We start from the raw sequence: 21,431 nt of genomic DNA, 5'->3' as shown, positions 1-21,431 counted from the left end.
CAATAAAATCAGTGGTTGGCTGAACATTTAATGATCTAAAACTTGATAATAATAAGTTTATTTGAGCAAAACCTTTCAAAGCAGCTATAACAACGCTAACAAATAGGAAAAACAAAATCAAGAATACAAAACATCGAAGACAACATGCAAAATAATACAATCAAAAATGGAAACAGCGATGAAAACAACATCTAAAATCAAGGACAACAAATTACAATACAACATATTTTAAAATGAACTCCAAAAGGATAAAAGAAACACAATAATAGCTCAAAACAATCAAGTAATCGGAACATGATAATATCTAAAAACGACCATGTTTAGAGAGATGATTCAAAATCAGACGGTGAAGTTTCAAGTCTCAGGTGAACTACTCCATAAAGGTTTAAGCTCCTGACGTCAAAGGCCGGAGATGTTTTTCAAGGACAAGTTGAGGCAGAGGTGAGTGGCCACGCAGCAGAGATGTAAACCCTGCAGGGAAAAATAATCTGCAGGAAAAGAAAGTGGAGAGCAGAAGGGTGGTTAAAGGCCTAATGGTGGAGGGGAGCTGAGGCACAGAGATGACCATGAGGACAGAGAGAAAGAGAGAGAGAGAGAAAGAGAGAGAGAGAGGGGGAGAGTTTGGAGAGCAGCCGGGGACGGCCCATGGTGGATGATGGGCGGAGCAGTAAGCATGCGCTGAGCTGGCAGACTCTGGGCTGGTCCTGACGGGCTGGCTGGCTGGGCTCCGGACGGCTGTCTGTGCGCCTCAGACGGTCGTGGGGGAGACTACCATCAACGCTCAGCGCCTCCCGGAGCGCTCAGAGGGGGGGAGAAAGACGCCGGAGAGACACGGGGGATAACTGCGAGGAGAAAAATCACAAAGCAAACAGCTCCACCTCGGCATCTGGAGAAAAACGCACCGAGGAAGAAGAAAGAGACGATCCTCCTCCCTTTACCCCCACACCCCGTCGTCAACCCGCCCTATCCACCCTGCTCCGTGTGCCATCCCTGTGGTCTGCGCTGCGGGAGAACCAGGGGCACCCATAGGAATCCCCCCCCCACTCTGACCAGCGTTGCCATTAAGCGATGCGCATTGAATTTAGGAGGAGATCACCTCTGCGCCTTTGATTCAACCACAGCTCTTGGTTTTTCCACAGTGGGAACAGTTCAGACTCCGGATCTGGGTGTTTACACTTTTTGACGGCTTTCCAGTGGAATGATAACATGCAGCATAGATCACCCCACGGTTACGCACAAGGCTGTCACTCCATAGATTAGTCTTTATTCACCCAACCAGCTGTCACATAAACTGCGTTTGAGCCTTTTTCCCCATGGTTAGAAATAATCCTGACAATGGTCTGGGAACGGACCGCCTCTCCAGACACCTGGTAATATCTTCTCAAGACGTGACACATCGACATTTCGTCTAAAACAGTGAAACATTGACGAGGAGTCACTTGACGCCGACGCCTGTTTGAGCCACGGGACTTTGCGTGCGAAGTTTGCCCCGGGAAGAGGCAGACCAAGTCGGGGATATCTCGGCTGTATCCGCGGCATTTCCCCCCCGCAAGGTAAGAGCCCTCGTCTTGCATGTCAGTCCTGCGTAATGTGCGTGTTGTCATGTGTGTCCACGTCGGTGTGAGTGCGCTACACCAATGTGAGAAATCGCTCGAGTTCAAACTGGGCAGTGACCTATTTTCAGAGACTCTCCGGCGGTTCGCGGATATCCTGCAGCCTGGAGTCCGCGCACTGGTGCCACTCGAGGCCGGTTGTGGCGGACGTGCCTTTACCGGCGTTTGTGCCATTTACGCAGACACATTCTCAGTAACCCCCCAACTGTAAACGGGCATCACCGTCCTCAGCCTGGCAAGGCATTATTTAGTGCTGCAGCACAAACCATCTCCTATTTACACGTACATCACAGCTCAGCCAGCTGTTGTGCAAGATGCAGGCTTGCATTGAGCTCTCTGATGCTCTGTCACAACATCTGATAAAGAGTTCAACGTCTGCTGATTGCTGACAGCCACATCCACCTGGGGTGCATTTGTAAATAAAACGGGGGTAAGCTTTGACTTAGGGTTAACACCCACTGGAAATCATGCCAATCCTCAGATTCATGATACTCCCCCCCCACGAGAATGAGAGAAAGAATAAATATGCAATCACTTCACATTACCAAGAAGGTGCACTGAGTTCTGGAGAGTTAATGCTCATGTTTCTGATCACAGCAACTGGTACTCGAATGTAGCATGAGTTCATGGTGCTTAAAACCCTTTGTCCACAGTGATGGATGAAACCAGTGACATCTTTGCCGTTTTGTCATCTCGGTTTGCACCAATTCTAACTTGGTGGAGGCCGCGGCCATGAAGTGCAGGGGGCAAGGATGAACACAGGCAGAGAGGCCTAGATAAAGACCTATTTTCCTCCAATTAAGCAATTCCACTGTCCCCAAGCCTAATTGTGTGCACACTGGGACTGGGTCTGGGATGGACCTTCTCCTGATTGGCTGCCTCCCATGGGCTCATTGTTCCAGAGGATGCCACGGGAAAGAGCTGAGCCCTGCCAAGGCAGACCTAACAATCCCTGTGCTGGAGTGGAATAAGGCCTGATCATTAAGCATTAGTCCACAATGCAGATCGAGGCACACTCAGGGGGCTGCAGTTGTATTTTGGAGTAGAATGGCTGTATTTTTCCGAGGTGATTAAGTGTTAGTATAATACTGTACTACTGCATCAAGGAAACTTATACAAGATGGCACATGAGACCTAAGGAGGTCTGGCTATGGGCCCACTGGACCTCAGTGAAAGAGGCCACAGAGGCGCTCTACAGAGGGAGGACCTCCTCTTCTCCTTTTTCTCCCTCCCTATTCCAGGCCTCTGCTATTTAATCCATAACCCCTCTCTGAACTGTGAGCACAGGTTCTCCTTACATCCACAGTCTGCTTAGTGCATCCAATCAGCTGATTATCAGTTTAGCAATAGCTATAACATCCATGTGAAAAAAAGGACAGAGGAAGTTGACACCTTGGTCATTTCAGCAACGCCTCACCATAAAGCCAGATGTGGTCCGGTCGTGCACCCCTGTGGTGGCGTTCCACACTCACAGGATGTGTGTGTTGGTGTGGGCAGCCTTTTTCGCTGTACATTTTCTCACCCTGACTGCATGCTTGGCCAAATGTAGACACTCAGGCAGCTGCAAGAACTTGCACAGAGTTTCGGTCCGAGCAACGAAGTTGACACAAACTGGCTTCATCTGCTTAATCAGTGCAGCGGTGGTTACATCATAAAGGCTTTTCACCTGAAATCAAATCATGGGTGTGGTTGTCATTCCCCCCCCAAAAATGTTTTTGCCTTGTGTTAAGATTTTGCCCCTTACCACAATTGTGTGACATCATACCCCTGAGGTCCCAAACTGCGAGGGAAAGGCAGCTGCTTTATGGTGGAAAAGGTGGACCCTAATAGCATATTCCTGCGTCAGAGAGCAACCACGAGGCATGTGGTAGAGGGATGGTGGGAACCCACACTGCACTTGTACTTAATGCCTTAAACCAGAGCAATAAAAGTATACCCCATTTGATATAAAGAGTCGCCAAGAAAGTCATCTGAAATCAAAGGTGACCAGAGAAACATTTGTTTTTCACACAGTGTTGTCGACCTGGTGTGGCACACTTAAATATGCTTGCCACTGGGAAACTGAAAGTCTTTGGCCGCTACAAGTGGGTGGGATATAAATGGCACAAACTACACTGAGGGCGAGTGTTTGAATTAATATCACAGCAGGGTTTCATAGCTGCTGGGGATTACCGTCAAACTGAAATGCAACTCGGCAGCAGGGGAGGGAGGATTACAGTGGTCAGTGAATGAGGCGGTATGCAGTGAAAACAGGGCACCTGATGCACACTTGCATTCATTCTCACAGAGCCACTTTCTTTCTGCTTAACAGATATGTCCTTTTCCTTTTTCCATGCTCAATGGAGTTGCACATTGGAGCTCTTGGCCTTTGTGCGGGCTGAAAATGTCACAGGAGATGCATTACAAACCCAGATGAAGCCATGTGGCTCTTCAGTGAAACGAGGCAAAGAGGGGATGCTATTTCAAACGTGGCGTCCATCAGTAGACGATTAAGAAATAGTTATTTCTATCATTCAGGCTTCCAATCCACCTGGTATTGCTATAATTTAACAACTTAACTTGAGTTATCGACTGATCCTCAATTATTTTGCAGCAGATGTTGGCTGAATATGATACCAACAAAATCATATGAGCCATGTGGCAGAGTACGTCAAATGGTTTTCTCAGTTACCCTGATTCAGAGATATTACATTTGTTTGGAGAACTCTCTTATCACTAATCATTGCCATGTCTGCTGAAGTGGAGGTGACACGGCCATGCTTCGGAGCATTACAGTGTGATATGTCCATGCCGGATGATGGCCAGGTTCCTGTACCTGCACATTTAGAATAGACAAAGCGGATACAGAGCTTGACTCACACTAACTTGCAAACTGAAAGAGACCAGCGCATACCGCTTCGCTCCCTGGCTGGCTGGGCTCACGGACCGTGCATTTTTCTCCAGTTAAACTCTAACCACTAATCACCTCACGGCCTCACTGTTTCCTCCTGGAGCAGACCATTCTTGGATCCCCAGGGTGTTTTAAAATGGCCCTTTTTCAAAATCACCTGCATGGGACATCCCAAATGGACGCATTTCGCTCTTTCTGAGAGAATCCGCCACGGTGAAGTTGAGGGGTCAGTTCCTCTGCTGCAAGTCTGCAGGCCTGCATTTCCAAAATAAACACAGACAACTCAGTGCCTCACTCCAGTTACCCCACCCTACCTCTTCTCATTCTCTCTAATGCTACGTCTGCACTCCCTGCTCAGTGCTCGTATCGTGAGAGAATTTCTGCTCGCAGAGGCCCTCAGACGAAACGCAGAGCATGTCTAGGGCAGGGCACACTTGATGAGGAAAAGTTAAAGAAGAAATAAGGGGAATAAAGCCAAGACATGAAACAATAACAGTAATGTAAAGGAGCTGGCAGAATGTTGTGTAGGGGGGTTGGAGGAAAACCATTTTGGGTTAGTTTCCATCAACATACTTAATATTTAACTTATGGCTAAACGTGCATCTAGCCAGAGCTTCTTTAGTTAAGTGGGAGTTCAGTTCAGGGAGCTGTGATGCGTACGTAATATGACGAGAGACGCAGCTGGTTTGTATTATTATTTACTCGCTCGGCCAACACCCTGGATTCTCTAACCTCAGCAGCACGACGGCAGTTCAGTGTGACTGAGGTATGTACATGAGTGTTTGCTTGTTTGAAGCGAAATAGAAAGGGGGGAGTGGGACAAGAGAGGCTCTGCCTGGAAATACGGGTGAGGAATAACATGCTGGGAAGGGAGAGAAATGCAGGGGAGAGGAATTGATGCTGTTTTTTTCTGTAGAGAAGGGGATGGGGGAGAGATGGGCGAGGCATTTCTGAGACTCAAATAAGGCTCTCATGTCTGGGCCTGGGCCTGGCTCTCTGTCTGGGCACATCCAGTCCTGTCAGCAAGCTTCCAGACTTTGCCCCCTTCACCCCCTCCTCCCTCCATCCCAAAACTCCCTGGGACTCCATCTCCTCCACGCTCCTGCTCCCCCTTCTGCTTTTGTCCCTCTCTCGTGCTTTTCATCGCCCACTTTCCACGAGCCCTCAGCTGCAGAAGCGACGCACACATTATATACGAGATTCTCCATCTCACACATGCGGTAAAGGAAAAAAAAAGTTTGGCCTCTAAGTGTTTACCTTCTCTGTGGTGTTGTGGAGATGTTGCCAGCACTAATGTAGCCTGGCTGTTATTCGTGTGAGGGAGCCTCATGTAATCTGGAAATGTTTTAAGTTTGAGGTTTTGTGATTTAAAGACGGACCACAGATGCTGAAACACCCTATTTGTTTTTATTGTCTGCTAAAAGTTGTAATAATTGACTTTCAGTGGCCATCTTGCATAATCGCCCATCACTATTGCAGCCCAACCTGTCTCTCGCTTTTACTACGTCCAATACGTCCGTTTTTTAGCATCGTTGCTCCTTGTTAGCTCGAACTTCGATAAATGGTGTTGTCAGTCACAGTGAGCTCGGCTATTCCCTAATTGATTCTAAACGTCAGCATTGATTCAGGACAGCAGAGTGTAAGAGCATGAATATTGGCCTGACCTTAAACACTAATTGAGATCCTCTCTCTGGCTCATTCATTCCAAGGCAGCTGATACACTGTGTGATTGTCCACAGCAAATTTATTAGCTCTCGCCGTTCAGCGTCATTCGGCCAAATGAAAAGGAGGAATCAGCGCCAGATCCCTCTGATGCTCGCTTCCAACAGATCGCACTAATAGGAAGCGCCAACAAATTTAAATCGGGAGTTCAGCGCTACTCCATTTTACAGCATTATGCTCAACTCTGATGCCATCCCAATCACTCTCCATCTGTCCTGATGCATCTGTCTCTCTGCTCTCTTTTTTCTTCTGTCTCTCTCTCTCTCTGCAAAAAGATGGAAGCTGTAGGGTGGAGCCTGACACTTAGTTGAGCTAGAATACAGAAATACAGAGGGGAAAGGAGAGGCAGGGAGATAAAGGAGGAAGAAAAAGAGCAGAGAGAAAAGACTGTCATATTGACCTTGTCTTATTGCCAGCCGTGGTGGGAGGGGAGGGGAAGCAGGGCAGAGGGAAAACCCGGTGTTCCAAGTGAGGAGAAGAGAAGACAGGCGCTGCCGTTAAGTTGGCACAACCTCAGAAAGAAGAAGACAACACAAGCTTTGTGTGGACCTGATCACCATCGAGGGAGGCAGAGGGGTTAAAATGGAGGTATAGCAGACAGTAAGGGATTTGGGGGGGGGGGGGGGGGGGGGGGGCACGCCCAAATTTAAAGAAGCAAGACCATCTCCTGCTTCTGTGTTTGCCCCCAACACAAACACACACACAAACACACACACACACACACACACACACACACACACACACACACACTCACACACTCATACATCACGTCACTTCATCTGCTAATTGCTCTCTGCTGTTTTGTACTTCTCCCTCTTCCTGTTTTCGTCTCCTTCCAATATGCTTTGGTTTTGGAAGCTGAGCCACTGCCCTGTTCTGCCTCTCGCTGCATAAACACACACACACACATATAGATTCACATGCTCTCAAACACACACTAACCGAGACACTCGTTGTCTCTGTCTCAGCACATCTGGCACTCTGCCCCCCCCCTTTGTGCAGCACGGCTGGTGCATAGGTGTCACCCAGCCTTCTCCAGGGACAGGGAGTGGCCATTCAGGAATTCTGACATGTCCAAAAACGCCACACAGCGATAAAGAGAGCACCCACCCCCCCATTCCACCCCATCCCACGCCTTACCCCCCGGCCTGTAGAGGCCGTGTTGCATAAAGCTGTTGTTGGAATCATATTACTCCAGCTATTGAATAAGAAGACTTGGTTCCCAGGGAGTTCACTATACGCTGTTGGCTTATTGAGTTGCAAGCAAATGAAAGTGGCTGGGGTCAGCGTGTAAGGGCGCAAGGGGTTTGTTTCTCGTGTGTGGTGCCATAACATCCCCGTCCAGGAAATGACTGTGAGACAGGTACACCCCTCCCATAGCTGGAGTGGTACCACAACGCTCTCTGAACTGGTCTGAACTCCAAAATACACAGCTGCGCACCAGTGTGCGTGTGTGTTCTCGTACACGTATCCATGTCTGTACAGTCGAACAAATGGGCTGTACAGTCTGTGTGCTTGTACTGTGTGGCCCCGTACTTCATACCCTGATCCTTGAAGCTGTTATTGGACAGACAGACCACATTGGCTCAGCAACTGGTGCTGAAATACAGCCCGGGCCTGCAGCTTATCGTGCAGCAGTTTCCATACGCATGTCACCTCCATTAATCTGAATTTAGCCTGCTGTTAACTTTGTGGGAGAGAAATTAAAGACAAGAAAGAAGAGAGAAAGAGACATTTCTCATTCTAGTGTCAACCCCCCCCCCCCTCATCTAAAGAACCTTTGTCCTGCTCATCAGCTGCTTGAAGATGTTTAATGGTAACACACCTTTGTCTTTTGTTTTGAAAGTAACCTCTCTTAAGTCGTAAACTGGATTTTTAGGGAGTGGTCAGCAGTGGCCTTTTTTTATTTCTCACTGTGTTTGTGTGTGTGTGTGTGTGTGTGTGTGTGTGTGTGTGTGTGCGCCCTGAGAGAGAATCTGGTATTTTAAAGATTTAGGCAGGTGCCAGTGCTTTGCATTCCTGACTTGACCTTTCTTTCTGCTGTCTTTAGGGGAGGTCTGCCTCTACAAAGCCGGTAAAACCAGAGCTGGTGTGTGTGTGTGTGTGTGTGTGTGTGTGTGTGTGTGTGTGTTACATGCACACACTTGTACATACACATCACAAGGTATAGATCTCTGGAGTCAACTTCCCAGCTCAGACAAGGTTGAAACATCAGTAGAAGTTTGTGAGCTGTTCAACTGATGCAGTTGATGTTGTAGGTTAGATTTCTGACAGTCTGTCCATATCAATGCAGATATTTTGCAGAAGTCCCTGAACAAATGCTGTCCGCAGTGCGGATTAAAAAAAAAAAAACTCCAGTAGCTGCGTGTCTGTGTAAAATGGAGCGTTTGGGAAATGTTGACGTCTTAGCTTACTTTGAGTATATCTCCTGTTGCCTTGTGTAATGAGTATACACTGGTTGACAGGAGGATAAGCTCACTGAGCACGCTTACAATGTTCTTCTCTGGTATTTAACAGATTGTTTATTGCCACCTACTGGCCCGGCATGTTTGTTTCAGAGTTTTTAGTCATTTTTTGTGTTCTCGTTTCTCGGAGGGCAAAATATCCCTTGAAAAGATATCTGCAATACAGACGCTGGAAGTTACGAAACTCCGTCACTATGACGGACCCTATCCACCAAACCCAGTACAAGAGGACTAGGAGCTGTAATGTTGTGCTGTTTGATCATCCACAATCCGATTCATGTAAAATGTCCCACAGAACCTTGAAGAAAGCAAACACCTCACCACTGGAACACAAAAGAAAAACATGTTCACCCCAAGTTTAATACAATCTATAAAACAGAGCTGTTAACTTTTATCGCTGCACTTTTTCCGCTTTTCACCCACCACCAACTCTGACAGCCTCAGACTGTTTTTCCTCCAACTCGCATTGGCTTCGTTTCTTCTTTTCTTTCTCCCACCCTCCCTTCTTTCCTCTCCTGTTGCTCTTCTACTGAGCGTGGTGTGGTGACGCCCCTGCCTGCCTGGCAAGCCAACTCCAGACCCTGTGATTGCGCGCAGGAGTCGTAGGATTGCATCACTGCCTGTCGGGAGAGGCCACAGGAATGGACTGAAAAGAGGTGGTGGGTGGAGGGGGTAAGCAAAGAGAGAGAAAGAGAGGGAGAGACATGAGACGGGTTGATGAAGGAGAGGAATGACAGACGATGGGGATGTAGCCCCGGGAAGTGAAGAGGAAGAGCAAGCTCTTGTTTATATGGAAGTATGGGAGAGAAAAGATGAGAGAGGAGGAGTGAGGGTCGGAGGGAATGTATTCAGCTGACTGCAGGAGGTGAAGAGGCCCAGCAGAGTTAGTGGGAGGTCAAAGTAAGTCAGGGTGGGGATGTCAATCAAATCTCCTGAGTGCAAAAACAAACACACTCTCATCTCCTCTCCTCTCCCTCTCCCTCTCCCTCTCCCTCTCCTCTCCTCTCCTCTCCTCTCCCTCTCCCTCTCCGCTCCTCTCCCTCTCCGCTCCTCTCCCTCTCCTCTCCTCTCCTCTCCTCTCTCTCTCCTCTCCCTCTCCTCTCTTCTCCTCTCTCGGAGAGCAGGCCTCCTGCTGCGTTCATTGGTTCCTGCACTATGAAACTGCTATGTTGTGAAATGCCCCACGTTATTGTTAGATTACTCACCGCTCTTCAAAGCCTACAGTACTGGTGTGTGAAGTGCCTTGAGCATTAGTATTGGGAACGTTTGCTGCTTAGTCACAGCCCCCCGGGGGGGATTATGTGTTTATAGTATTGCTGTCCTGATACTACAGTATAGATTAGAAGTATTTAGTTGATTAGAAACTTGTGTCGCCTGATTTTGAATGGGAGTAGGTGGGAGAAAAACTAGGCAGTGACTCGAAACACATGTTGCTACATGTGGGCCCTAAATCGCGTATTGTTCATGTCATGTAGCAGCTACCAGGGAGTCTCATAAATTGACTGCGGCTTGGGGTAAGTTTCCTACCCTCGCGCCAATATGCAGCTCCTCTCTCACTTTATACCTGCCTCTCTTTTCATTTGTTCTTTCCGAAACTTTCAGACGACAGCTTTTAGTACAGAATTGATTTTTTAATTATGATGTTAGCCCCTTCAGACACACTCTCCTATTGAATTTCAGGATGGAAAAAACCCTCAAGAGCTTCGTATGAAGACTTTCTGTGTTAGGAGTTAAAACAACTTTATAGATGAAGTTTTTAGACACAAATCCCTGAAATTGTACGAAAAATTTACTTTTCCTTTCACATATGAAGAACGCAGCAGGAAATTGTCCCAGTCACACACATTCACAACAGCAGGTAAATGTCTGCAACATTCAGGTGAGAGGTGGGGCAGGATGAAGGAGGCAGAACATTTAAGAAGACATTTAAATTTAATCATGTGGACACCGTTACTAAAAGCTTTGGGTCTCAATGCCTTTCCAAGTTGACATCTTTGTCCATGTCTTCTAAGTGTATGGCTCTTCTGGTTCATCCAGAGGTACTGGTTTTGTTTTTGCTTTATTTTATTTCTGTCACATGTTAAAAACGTCATCAACTGCCCACTCGATCATTGTGAATTCTCCAGACATTCTCCTGCTGTATTCTTACTTAGACTCACAACATTTTATGAGGGGGTTGGCTGAAAAAGCTCTGGATAATTTTAGGAGAATGGCCAGAGTTCAGTCCATGTCTGAAAAATAAGGATTTTTTATACTGGTTAATTTTGCATTTTTATATTGAATCCATCTACATCCATCCCAACCCTACCAAGAGTGGAGTCCGGTCACTGTGTCGTGCAATAATCTTGGGTTTAGCAGGCCAAGAGGCTAAAGCCTAGTTTATGCTTCTGCGTCGCGTCGACGCCGTACCTAACTGACACACTATGAAACTCAGTCAAATGGCTTTTTATAGATCATTCAAGCCCTAATCTCACTGTACAGCAGTGGAATTGCTAGCTTGGCAATGCCGGACAAATTCGCCTCTGAGAAAGTGTCTGGAACCGTCATTTTTAATTTTCAAGGGCCGTTATCAACAGTCCGAACTGCCTCTGGATGCAACTGGATCGACCTGCAACCAACCACGAACGAACCTGCGACAATGCAAATCCATAAAAGCTGTAAGCGCACTTGTTCTTATTGTAGAGAAAATGTACTGTTCAGTTTGTCATCGGATTCAACAGAACCTCTCCTCATCTAAACGACAGTCATCTCCTCTAAATGGTTGAGAATCGGCCGACCTGTCTCAGGGCGGATTGGAAATCTGGGACAGACCCATCTGCAAGAATGAATAAACATGAGCTCACTGATTGGTCTGATTCACAGGCTGTGGAACTGAGGTTTGTCTGATTGCCCATCGAGATATAGAGTGTGTTTGTCTCAAATTAAAAATGCGCAACAGAGAGGATCAGCCTCTAATGATTAATTCAGCCTGTGACACCACAATAAATTCCACCTGAAGATTATCATCAGTGACTAAACTGACAAGTATCGCCTCATTATCCTTTGGTCTATAGAAAAAGATTTACATTTATAATGATATAAAACAAAGAAAAACAGACGCTAAAACAAGGGGATATGTGGTTGGGCTGGGTAATATGGCTTCAAATCATTATCACGTTTATTTCAAACTTTTACCTTGATTACGATTAAAGAACAGGGGAGTAAGGAGAGAAAACATGTGGCAGGGTAAATATGTAATGTTTCTGCCCTGAGCCTGATGCAGCGGAAACCCGACCGCTTGTATGAGCAAGATTACGTTTGGTGAAAGGTTATAAATGTTGCTTTCGATATATTTATGTTATTTAACTCACTTGGTTCAGCTGAGTAGTTATTTTTCTGATGACTTTTAACTTTAACTCCCTATTTGAAAGCAAATATCTTTACTTTCTACTCCTGACATTTTCAAAACAAACTCCATACTTATGTTTGAGTGCATTTGAGGGGAATGATCCATTATTTTTAAAACATTAGAGTTAATCTAACTGGTCAGTGTGTGTACTTATGCCACCTCTGCAATTGAGACACTTAAAATTCACCAAACTGTGTACGTACAAATAATGTCCCACAAGGACGCAGTGGCTTTTGTAAATGTAATGTCAGCCTGTACCAAACGTTTGCAGCATCAAAAAATGAACATTCACCCTCAGAGAGATATAGCTTTAAGCGTGTGCCCGTCCGTTCTTATGTAGCCGTCCCCCTTTGACAACAAACCACAAGTGTGACCCGCCCTCCTGGTTCTGTGCCTCCCTCCCTCCCTCCCCCCTGGCACTTTTCCTCCCTCCCTGCCCTCTGCATGGAATTCCTGTGTCTGAAGACTTTGGCTTGAGGCCATTGGTAGCTCACGGAGAAGCTTCCTGTTGCACTCCTTTCCTCCTTCACTGCATCCATCCCTCCCTCCTTTTTACTTTGCGTCTTTCTTTCACTCGCCCCATTCTCTCCTGCCCCATGTGATATTCCAGATTTCTCCCTCCCTGTCCTCTTCGGCTCTTAATTGCATGCTCACAATGTCTTCAATTTATCAGTGATATATTCCTGTTGTCTTTTCCCAACTCTAAAGAACATGCAGCGATCCTGTGCTTAATTCTCCCTCTGCTGGAACATGTGAACGCATGTGTCACTCTGCATTGCAGCTGCTGTGAAAACAGCTCCAACAACTCTTTTTTCCCCTCAACAGCCCTCCCCCTGTGGCACCATGCTAAATGCTATTACATAATCCTGTGTATGATCCTATGTGCCTTTTTGCAGCATGGGTAAGAGGAAGGGGGCAGTTTAGATAGAACATAAGAAACAACAGTGTTACTGAACAATCTAGATATGTAAATAGGGAAAAGAGGAAATAATTTGGCAATCTGTTATTAAAACAAGGAATGGCTCTCGCAGTAGGTGAGAGAAGAATGACATGAGAGAGGAAGGGGAAAAAAGAAAGAGGAAGCAGAGCAGTGAAAGTGAATGAAAAACAAAAGCACAGAACAGAAGGATGACGAGAAAAAGGGAACGAGAGGCCCGAAGGAGGAGTGGAAACTGAGGTTTCCTGTCTGAGGAGGTGGCTGACTGAGGAGGACAGCGGCAGGAAAAAAAAAAAGTCTCTCAGCTGTATGTGTTGTTTGTGTGTTAAGTGATCCATCAGGGGATGGAGGGGTGGGGGGGTGTCAGCGGAGGTGACACATCGCTATTACCTCCAGCCGTTGTAATGGAGAGGTAAGGAGAAATAGTTTTTGGGCCTTTTCTTTTGTTTTCAGTGACATGCTAATGCTAATAACTGGATATTAAAACCTCTCACCATCTAATTGTCCTTATTAGAGTTCAGTGCTAATGCGAGAAACTTTATGCATCACATCCTCCTCTGACTAATCCACGTAAATCTGGAAAAACGGGAATGACTTCACTTTGAAGCGTGGAACTGCTTTGATCACCTAAATCCGATTTTTCACTGAGCATTGTAAGGCAGCTCGAAACGTGCCAGCTTTTGTTTGTTCCTGCTCAGCCTCGGTCGCAGATGTAGAGTCCAAATGTCAGGGAGTCAGGGGTCACACCACACCCTCACCTCATTCAGTCACCTATGACCCCCGTCCTTCCCACCTGGAGGATGGAAAAACCAGCAGGTCTAAACATGACATTGCGGCTGAAACCACAGAGGGAGGAGAAACAAATAGATGTGACATGTGGTGCTAAAATACAATTTAGCACCACATGTCACCCACTTATAGATATCAGTTCTTCCATCAAGATCAATGAATTATAATCTGGGAAATCTGGGAAATGTCAAAAAATAATCTAAAAATTCAATGGATCCAAACTCCTGATCTGGATTCTGCACCGACATTTTTTCAAACTCATCCTTCCACCAAGTTTCGCGGAAATCTGTCCAGATGTTTTTGTTCAATCTTGCTTACAGACAAACAAATGGACAGGGGTGAAAACGTAACCTCCTTGGTGGAGCTAACAATCTCCTGTGGCCACTTAAGGCTGCCCGCGGTACGTCAGTTTTCAAATAAAGTACTTAAACTTTTGACATTTAATAGTATCCATGCTCAGACCTGTAATTAACGTCTGTTCGCAGAGATCTGGTCACAAGTGGACGAAAAATAAGATACAGCAGGGTCTTGCTCTTCAGAATCACACCAATCAATACGTTTACATTTTAGAAGATGTTTCTCTCTCTTTCTTCCTCTGAGTTTTGTGTGTGTTTGTGTGTGAGAATGAAAAAAAGAGAGCAAAGAGCCCCGGGGAGAGATGGGTTGCCTCCTACAGACTACCTCCCAGGGTCACAGCAGGAGGGGGATTAAGTTACAGCCAATCTCAGAGGGGGGTCATACAAAATGCGCACACACACACACACACACACACACACACACACACACACACTTGCACAGACACTCTCGCTTTCCTCACAGAAACCAAAATATTACAAAATGCCAAATTATAAAACCCTGCAACATAATCTTAAAGCTCACAGTTTCTCTTCTGTGATGTATTTTATTAGCTCTCTTGTCTTCGCCATCGAACCACCAAACTGAGCTGAAACATAACACTACTCAGCACAGATTTCCTCAGATCAGGCTGGAGATTACTCGGTCGGAGCACATTTAAGGGTCAGTGATGTTTTCCGTGTGGACCTATAGCCTCACATATATGTCCTTCCACCCCCCTGCGTCACTAACCCTCTCCCACATCCTCAGCCTCTTCCCATGTTCACCCCTGAACACCCACACCTCATCAAAGGGCGGTCAGTTAGGCCTCCGGTGGGAAAGGGCCACGCAGGGGAATAGGTGACGGGAGTTGCTAAAGAGGACACACACACACAGACCTCTCTTTCAGGACTCCTCTTCCTCCTGCACTTCCTCCTCAGCCTCTATATCCTTGCTGTGGCCCCCTTGGTCATCCCTCCTCTCCTCTATCTCTCTCTCTCCTGCTCAGCTGCTGTACCCTGTGTTTACTCTGCTAGAGAGAGAGAGAGAGAGAGAGAGAGAGAGAGGGAGAGAGGAGAAAGAGAAAGAGAAAGAGAGAGAGTGAGAGGGCCCAGAGAAGGGACAATGCTGCCTTTCAGAGAGGCTGTCGACCCCACGGCCGAGCAAGGAAGTCCTCATGGGGGCCAACACCCCTTCCCCAAACTTCACAGCCACCCGCCACCAAGCTTGACACACATACACACGCACGCACGCACGCACACGCACACGCACACACACACACACACACACACACACACGCATATCTCCATGCTATCTCTCTCTCTGATTTATCCTCTCTCAGTCAACTTTTCTCTTTGTCTCACATTTCCCACAAACCCTTTCTCAGTGACCATGGCTGTTTGAAGGGATGCAGTAAAGATCCCATAAGTGCAGTCCAACAATCACACACCGTGAGTCACTCGGGCCTCTGCTATTTCTCCACCAAGAAACAACCGTCAGGGTGCGCTGAGGTGAAATCGAGCAGCGGGGAGTGATTCACTAGGATCACATCAGTGTGGTGAAAACTACAGTGGCTGTATTTTAGATATTTTATGAGCTGCCGAGTTTCCCTGAAGTCTAAAAGAGTTTGGAGTGAATTTTGTGCGTCATGTCTGTTCCTCTGCTAAAAGTGTTTTGAGTACGCACTCACATGGAGTTACGACACGATGCCATTCTGCAGTACGGCTCGATCTGTATTTCAATTTTACTTAACACGTCTTGTGATCTACAAATCTAAACTGATCTCAACATTTGTTGATCTATCTATCAGTTGTAACAGCAACTTTGTCTCTTTCCGTCTTATTATAATTTGTGCATTGTCTTTTATTATTTTTTGTCATATGCTGTCTCACAATCTGGGGATCGTTTATAGCTCCCTGCTGTACTATTGTGACTTTCATGCATAGACTCTTAACAGATTGTTTGACATGTTTCTTGCACAGGTGGTTTAATACGTTTGCAATGTTTTTAGCCTGTTGTAGGGAACCGAAAGTAAATACAGCAAAGTTCGATTTTCTATTCATACTTTTCATACCCAGAAAACATCCATGGGACAGAAGTAGCCCCACCTTTAGAGTGAGATACAGTAGAATCCATTGATCTTTCTGATACATGTGTGTATCATCATTCTCTGTATACCCCTGACCCCCCTGGCTGTGTGTATGAATGAGAGCGGGTGACCATCTCTCATTGGGCCGGTGAACCTGGTGACCTTTCTGCTCCATGCCTCCTAGACACAAGGGCTTCTCATGTGGCCCCTGGCCAGTCACTCTCAAAGCCCCCCATTCACTACCAACTGCGGCCTGGGTCGGGATGTATGAGGGAGAGGGAGGACGGGTGAATTTGTTGAAATTACAGTTTGATTAATTGCTTGTGTGTGTGTGTTTTTGTGTGTGTGTTTTTCTATGTATGACTGTGTGTGTCCCTGCATTTGGTGTACACATTACATGAACTGGAAGCTGTTCTGCAACTTTGTGTGTGTGTGCGTGTATGTGTGCTGGTGTCATGATGGAAAATGCTCTGAGGAGATTTGTGCGTTTGTGCATGAGCCTGGTGAGAAGAAGCAGTGAACCCTAACACATCATGTTGAATAGGGAGCTTGGCTACAAACCAGCAGTACTGTACTAGCACCACCTGTATGTGTGAAACAGTACAATCTGGTTAGAGAAGAATGGACTCTGAATTTATTTACGATTTAAGATCTGACTTTCGTGAAAGTCTATACCTCAAAACTGATTATTTCTTCAGGAGGTTTCTGCCGTGACTAACAGGGTTCATGTTAGGTGTTTGCTTGTGCATGCATGTGATGCGGGGTCAGTCCTGTGACTGAAGAACTCAACATGACAGTTAGATGAACTGTCCTGCCAACAGTCCTCGGGGTGGGTCCAGAGGTCAGTGTGTTTAGAGGAGGGAGGAGTTGGACGGAGTGGGTGCAGCTGGACTTGAGGGCCCTGGGGGGGGTTACTGGTGGAGCTCAAAGGTTCATGGTGTCTGAAGGTACACACTGTAGGGGTGGGGGGTGGGCTGGGGTAGCGGGTGATGTGACAGGGTGTAAGGGCCAGCGAATGGCCAAGGGGTAGGGTGAAGCTGAGCCGGTGGCGAGGGCGACCATCTGGATTGGATTGTAGACATTCCTCAGGAAGAGTGTGTGAGTAAAGGTCAGCGGGGAAAAAGAGGAGGGGGTCACTTACATCTCTGCGGGTGTGTGTTTATTTTTCTTTGGCTTACTCAGTGTTTCAGTTTACAAGTGTGGTCAGTTTACCATTGTTTGAGAGTATTTCTCACCCAGTGGGAATTGTGGAATGTGAGAAACCTTCAGCAGCGTTTCACGTGGGAAATATTGCAGGTGTGAGAATGTGTCTCCTGTTGTTTGCAGAATTTCTTCATCTGTGTGTTTATATGAAAAGAAAGCAATCCTGCAATGGCCTCGCTTGGCCTGACTCTGACCCTCTGTGATTGGTTGTTTGCGCAGGTGGGAGGTCGGAAACTTGCCGTTATGCTGTCCCTGGATGAGCCCCTGGACCTCAAGCTCCCTCGGCGGGCCAGTGGGCGGGACAGAGGGGCGCGCTCGCCCCTCCTTTCCCCACTGCACCCCAAGCGAGCTCGCCAGCTACGCATGGCGGACGATGGGACTGCAGTCATAGAGCCGGCCTCGCCAGCTTCTCCGCGCACAGGTAGGCAACCTTGACATGAAAACAAAAGACACAAACAACAAAGACAAAACCATTAAAGGTAATCTAACCAAGTGTGTGTGTCAGGTGTGCAGGTGGTCCCTCATGATCGAACAGACACCCCCACCCCCCCTGCGGTGGACCTGAGCATGTCTCCCTCCTCCCGCCACACCCCCAGCTCTCCAGAAATGACCAATGGCAACTATGTCCCCTCAGGGGTGAGTATGACAGGGCTCAAACACACTTTTATTGTGCCCACCTACACCTCTATCCTTTCCCTTTGTTTTCTCCCACTCTCTCTTCGTTCACCTCTGAGTGGTTGAAAAACTGAACACGGTCTTTCAGTGTCTTGAGCGGCAGGGTCAGCAAATCAGGAACAACATCGGGTTGTGTCACACTCCCCATCAGGCTGTGCAAGGGACTGGAGGCCTGTGTGTGTCTGAGAGAGAGAGAGAGAGAGAGAGAGAGAGAGAGTAAGAGAGAGTGTGAGTGTGTGTGTGTGTGTGTGTGTGTGTGTGTGTGTGTGTGTGTGTGTGTGTGTGTGTGTGTGTACATGCATAATCAGATTTAAGACAAGGTACAGCCATGCAGACCTCACGCCGCCTAATTCAATTCCCCTCCAATTGAATTGAGACAGGCTGGGACCATTAAGCCATCCGGCGTCCCATTGAGTTCTAGATAGCCCCCCGACCTCACTGCAACACACACTCTACACTTTATTTATCCCTCATTGACGCAAATAGGACACTCTTCTCTCTCACACACAAAACAAATAAGAGCTTCTCATAGAGGAACAGCTGCACACACTCACATGTTCTCACCCCTATAGCATCTCACAAAGCAGCTCACACAGTTTTGCATGCAGAGGCAAAACTCAGTGCATGGAATTGGCCTTATTTCATGAAATTTGTCACATACACATTTCTGACATAGCTGCAGACGATGAGACAGCTGCTGTATTGTGATCCATTTGCACCCTTTTTCTCTCTCTGTGCTTCCCTGCTCTCACATGACAGCTTGGACTTAAATGTCCCTTATTCTTAATTCAACATTTCATCCAGGCTCCTCTGTTTTTCTGCTCGAGCTTGTGTGTGTCTGAGTCCCAGCTGAGGTTCAGTGAATCTTACAGCTCTCACGCTGAGCACCGGGACGTGGGGAGGTTCTGTAGTACGGAGTGGGGGATGCCAAGAGAGAAACCAGAGTTGTTTTCTGAAGATGGAGATCAGCAGTTCTGTATTCCATTGACAGAAAGAGAGTTTTGTCTTCACTATCAAGCATTTGTCAAGTGAAGTTATCAGGACCTCTCTGCCGTCCTCCCTCCTGCTTTGTGTAAAATCTGTGAACTCATGAGTATTCTCAAGTATGTAATTTGTTAAGTGATTTCACTGCCAGCTACAGAAGCACTATGAGGGCTGTATATCATATTATATATTATATAAATGAAAATGAAATGATATCAATAATAAATTAAACTGTATCAATAAAAATTCAAGGTCGGCTGATATGGATATTTATCATGATAAATGTCACATCTTTATTTCTATAAAAGACTGATTTTGTTCCTGAGTGACCATTTGAACATCAGAACAAACATCAGTGTGATATTATGAACAACCTAAATTTACAGTTAGTTTGGTCCGTGTCCCATCCACTAACATGGAGGAGGCAGGCAGCCAGGGATCAAGACACTTTGACTGAAACATGCAGTCCTGTCCTCCATCTTTATATGCAACCTATCCTATCAATATACCTACTCACTGTACTTACACAATGTACAAGCAATATATCGATATATTGGATTTTTGTTATATTGCTATTGATGAAACTTATGTTGCAATAAATAAAACATGAGCGCTGGATCTGAATCATGAACTAAAGTAAAGTTCAAGTGTCTGCTTCTCTCTTAATGGTGCAGACCGATGATCCCCATATTCCCTTTTTCTTTTCGTTTATCAGAATTCTCACATCTCACAGGCCTTTCAGTTTTTCGTGCCAATCGGAGCCGGGGCAGGACTTCACCTGCCGTCTTCCATGTTCATTGGCCAGACGAGTGACAAGCGAGCATCTCCTGACCTGTCAGCGGATGAACAACTGGCCTGCCATTGGAGGAAGGTAAATAGGAGTAAAGCGAAGCCAAACTAAGATTGGATTCAAATATCTCAATCATTACTAATAATTTGAAATGCTGAATGATTTCCCGCCCTCTAGTGCCATCTGCTCTTTGACTCCCTACAAGACCTGGTGGACCATGTCAATGACTTCCATGTCAAGCCTGAGAAGGATTCTGGGTACTGCTGCCACTGGGAGGGCTGTGCTCGCAAGGGCAGGGGGTTCAATGCCAGGTGAGGAAAATCCTCCAACTGGGAAAATGCACCATTGAGGGGAGGATTCAAGGGGTAGTTGATATGATGAACTTATTTTTGTGTGGTTGCAGGTACAAGATGCTCATCCACATCCGCACTCACACCAATGAGAAACCCCACCGCTGTCCCACCTGCAACAAGAGCTTCTCACGTCTGGAGAACCTCAAGATACACAATCGCTCACACACAGGTCAGTGTAGGCAGGGCACAATTCCAAAAATCTACAATGCATTGCTTTAAAAGTAAGGATCTAAATCAATATGGAGTTGGGTGTCATGATCATTTGATATGAGATTAGATGCTGAATGTATTCTGTATTCTTTCAGAACAAAACATTTGAATCTTTTCCCCCCCCCTGCAGGTGAAAAGCCCTACATTTGTCCTTATGAGGGTTGCAACAAGCGTTACTCCAACTCCAGCGATCGCTTCAAACACACGCGCACACACTACGTGGACAAGCCTTACTACTGCAAGATGGTGGGCTGCCTGAAGCGCTACACAGACCCCAGCTCTCTCCGCAAGCACATCAAAGCCCACGGTCACTTTGTGGCTCAGGAGCAGGGCTCCCCGGGTGGGGTGGGCTCCCTGCTGAAGGGTAGTCACAGTGGAGGGCTTGGGGTTGGAGGGGGTAAGGATTCAGAGCTGTCCTACGTTAGCGGAGCCCACATCATCATCCCAGGGGCGGCGGCTGCTCTTCTGGGAGGCCACGCTCTGCAGGGCCTGAGTGGCGCAGTGCCCCTGTCTCCCCTCAGTCCTCGTCCCCTGGACCTCAGCTCGCTGGGTTGCCCCAACTCGCCTCCAGGCAGCCTTGGAGGCACGTCCATCCTGTCCTTCAATGGCTCACCGCTGGGATTGGCCAAGTCCCCCCTGCTCTCCACGGCATTCTCCTCTTCGGCCCTGGGCCTGCCAATGGTGCCCATGCTAGGGCCTGCGTCTGAGCGGAGGGCCCAGAGTCAGGTCAAGAAGAACCAGGGGGAGGAGGCTGACAACGTGGTGACTGGAGGCGTCCTGAACCTCTCCACAGGAGGGTCTCATGATCCGCTGTCCTGGGTGGTCATCCCTCCAGGCACCGTGGTGCTCAAGCCAGCTGTGGTCAACTGACACACACACACACACACACACACACACACACACACACACACACACACACACACACACACACACACACACACACACACACACACACACACACACACACACATTCCAGAAGAGCTCAGGGGG

At 47.1% G+C, this 21,431-nt stretch overlaps 1 protein-coding gene across 3 annotated transcripts; it reads left to right on the top strand.

Moving 5' to 3' along the window:
• Nucleotides 1-691: 691 nt before the first annotated feature.
• Nucleotides 692-21,431, top strand: glis2b (GLIS family zinc finger 2b). 3 transcript variants are annotated; one of them, XM_020109001.2, is made up of 7 exons: nucleotides 692-1,553; nucleotides 17,649-17,850; nucleotides 17,935-18,065; nucleotides 19,822-19,959; nucleotides 20,056-20,189; nucleotides 20,282-20,400; nucleotides 20,572-21,430. In XM_020109001.2, exons 2-7 carry the CDS (start codon nucleotides 17,673-17,675, stop codon nucleotides 21,309-21,311), a joined length of 1,440 nt encoding a protein of 479 aa, XP_019964560.2. In that variant the 5' UTR covers nucleotides 692-1,553; nucleotides 17,649-17,672; the 3' UTR covers nucleotides 21,312-21,430. The 3 variants fall into 3 exon arrangements, with proteins under 3 accessions (XP_019964560.2, XP_019964559.2, XP_069381347.1); XM_020109000.2 differs by having other exon boundaries at nucleotides 19,804-19,959; nucleotides 20,572-21,429; XM_069525246.1 differs by lacking the exon at nucleotides 692-1,553 and having other exon boundaries at nucleotides 17,653-17,850; nucleotides 20,572-21,431.

Source organism: Paralichthys olivaceus, chromosome 5, assembly GCF_024713975.1.
Source record: "Paralichthys olivaceus isolate ysfri-2021 chromosome 5, ASM2471397v2, whole genome shotgun sequence".
In the NCBI taxonomy this organism is placed as follows: Eukaryota; Metazoa; Chordata; class Actinopteri; order Pleuronectiformes; family Paralichthyidae; genus Paralichthys; species Paralichthys olivaceus.
This window is presented reverse-complemented; position numbering and strand designations above follow the sequence as displayed.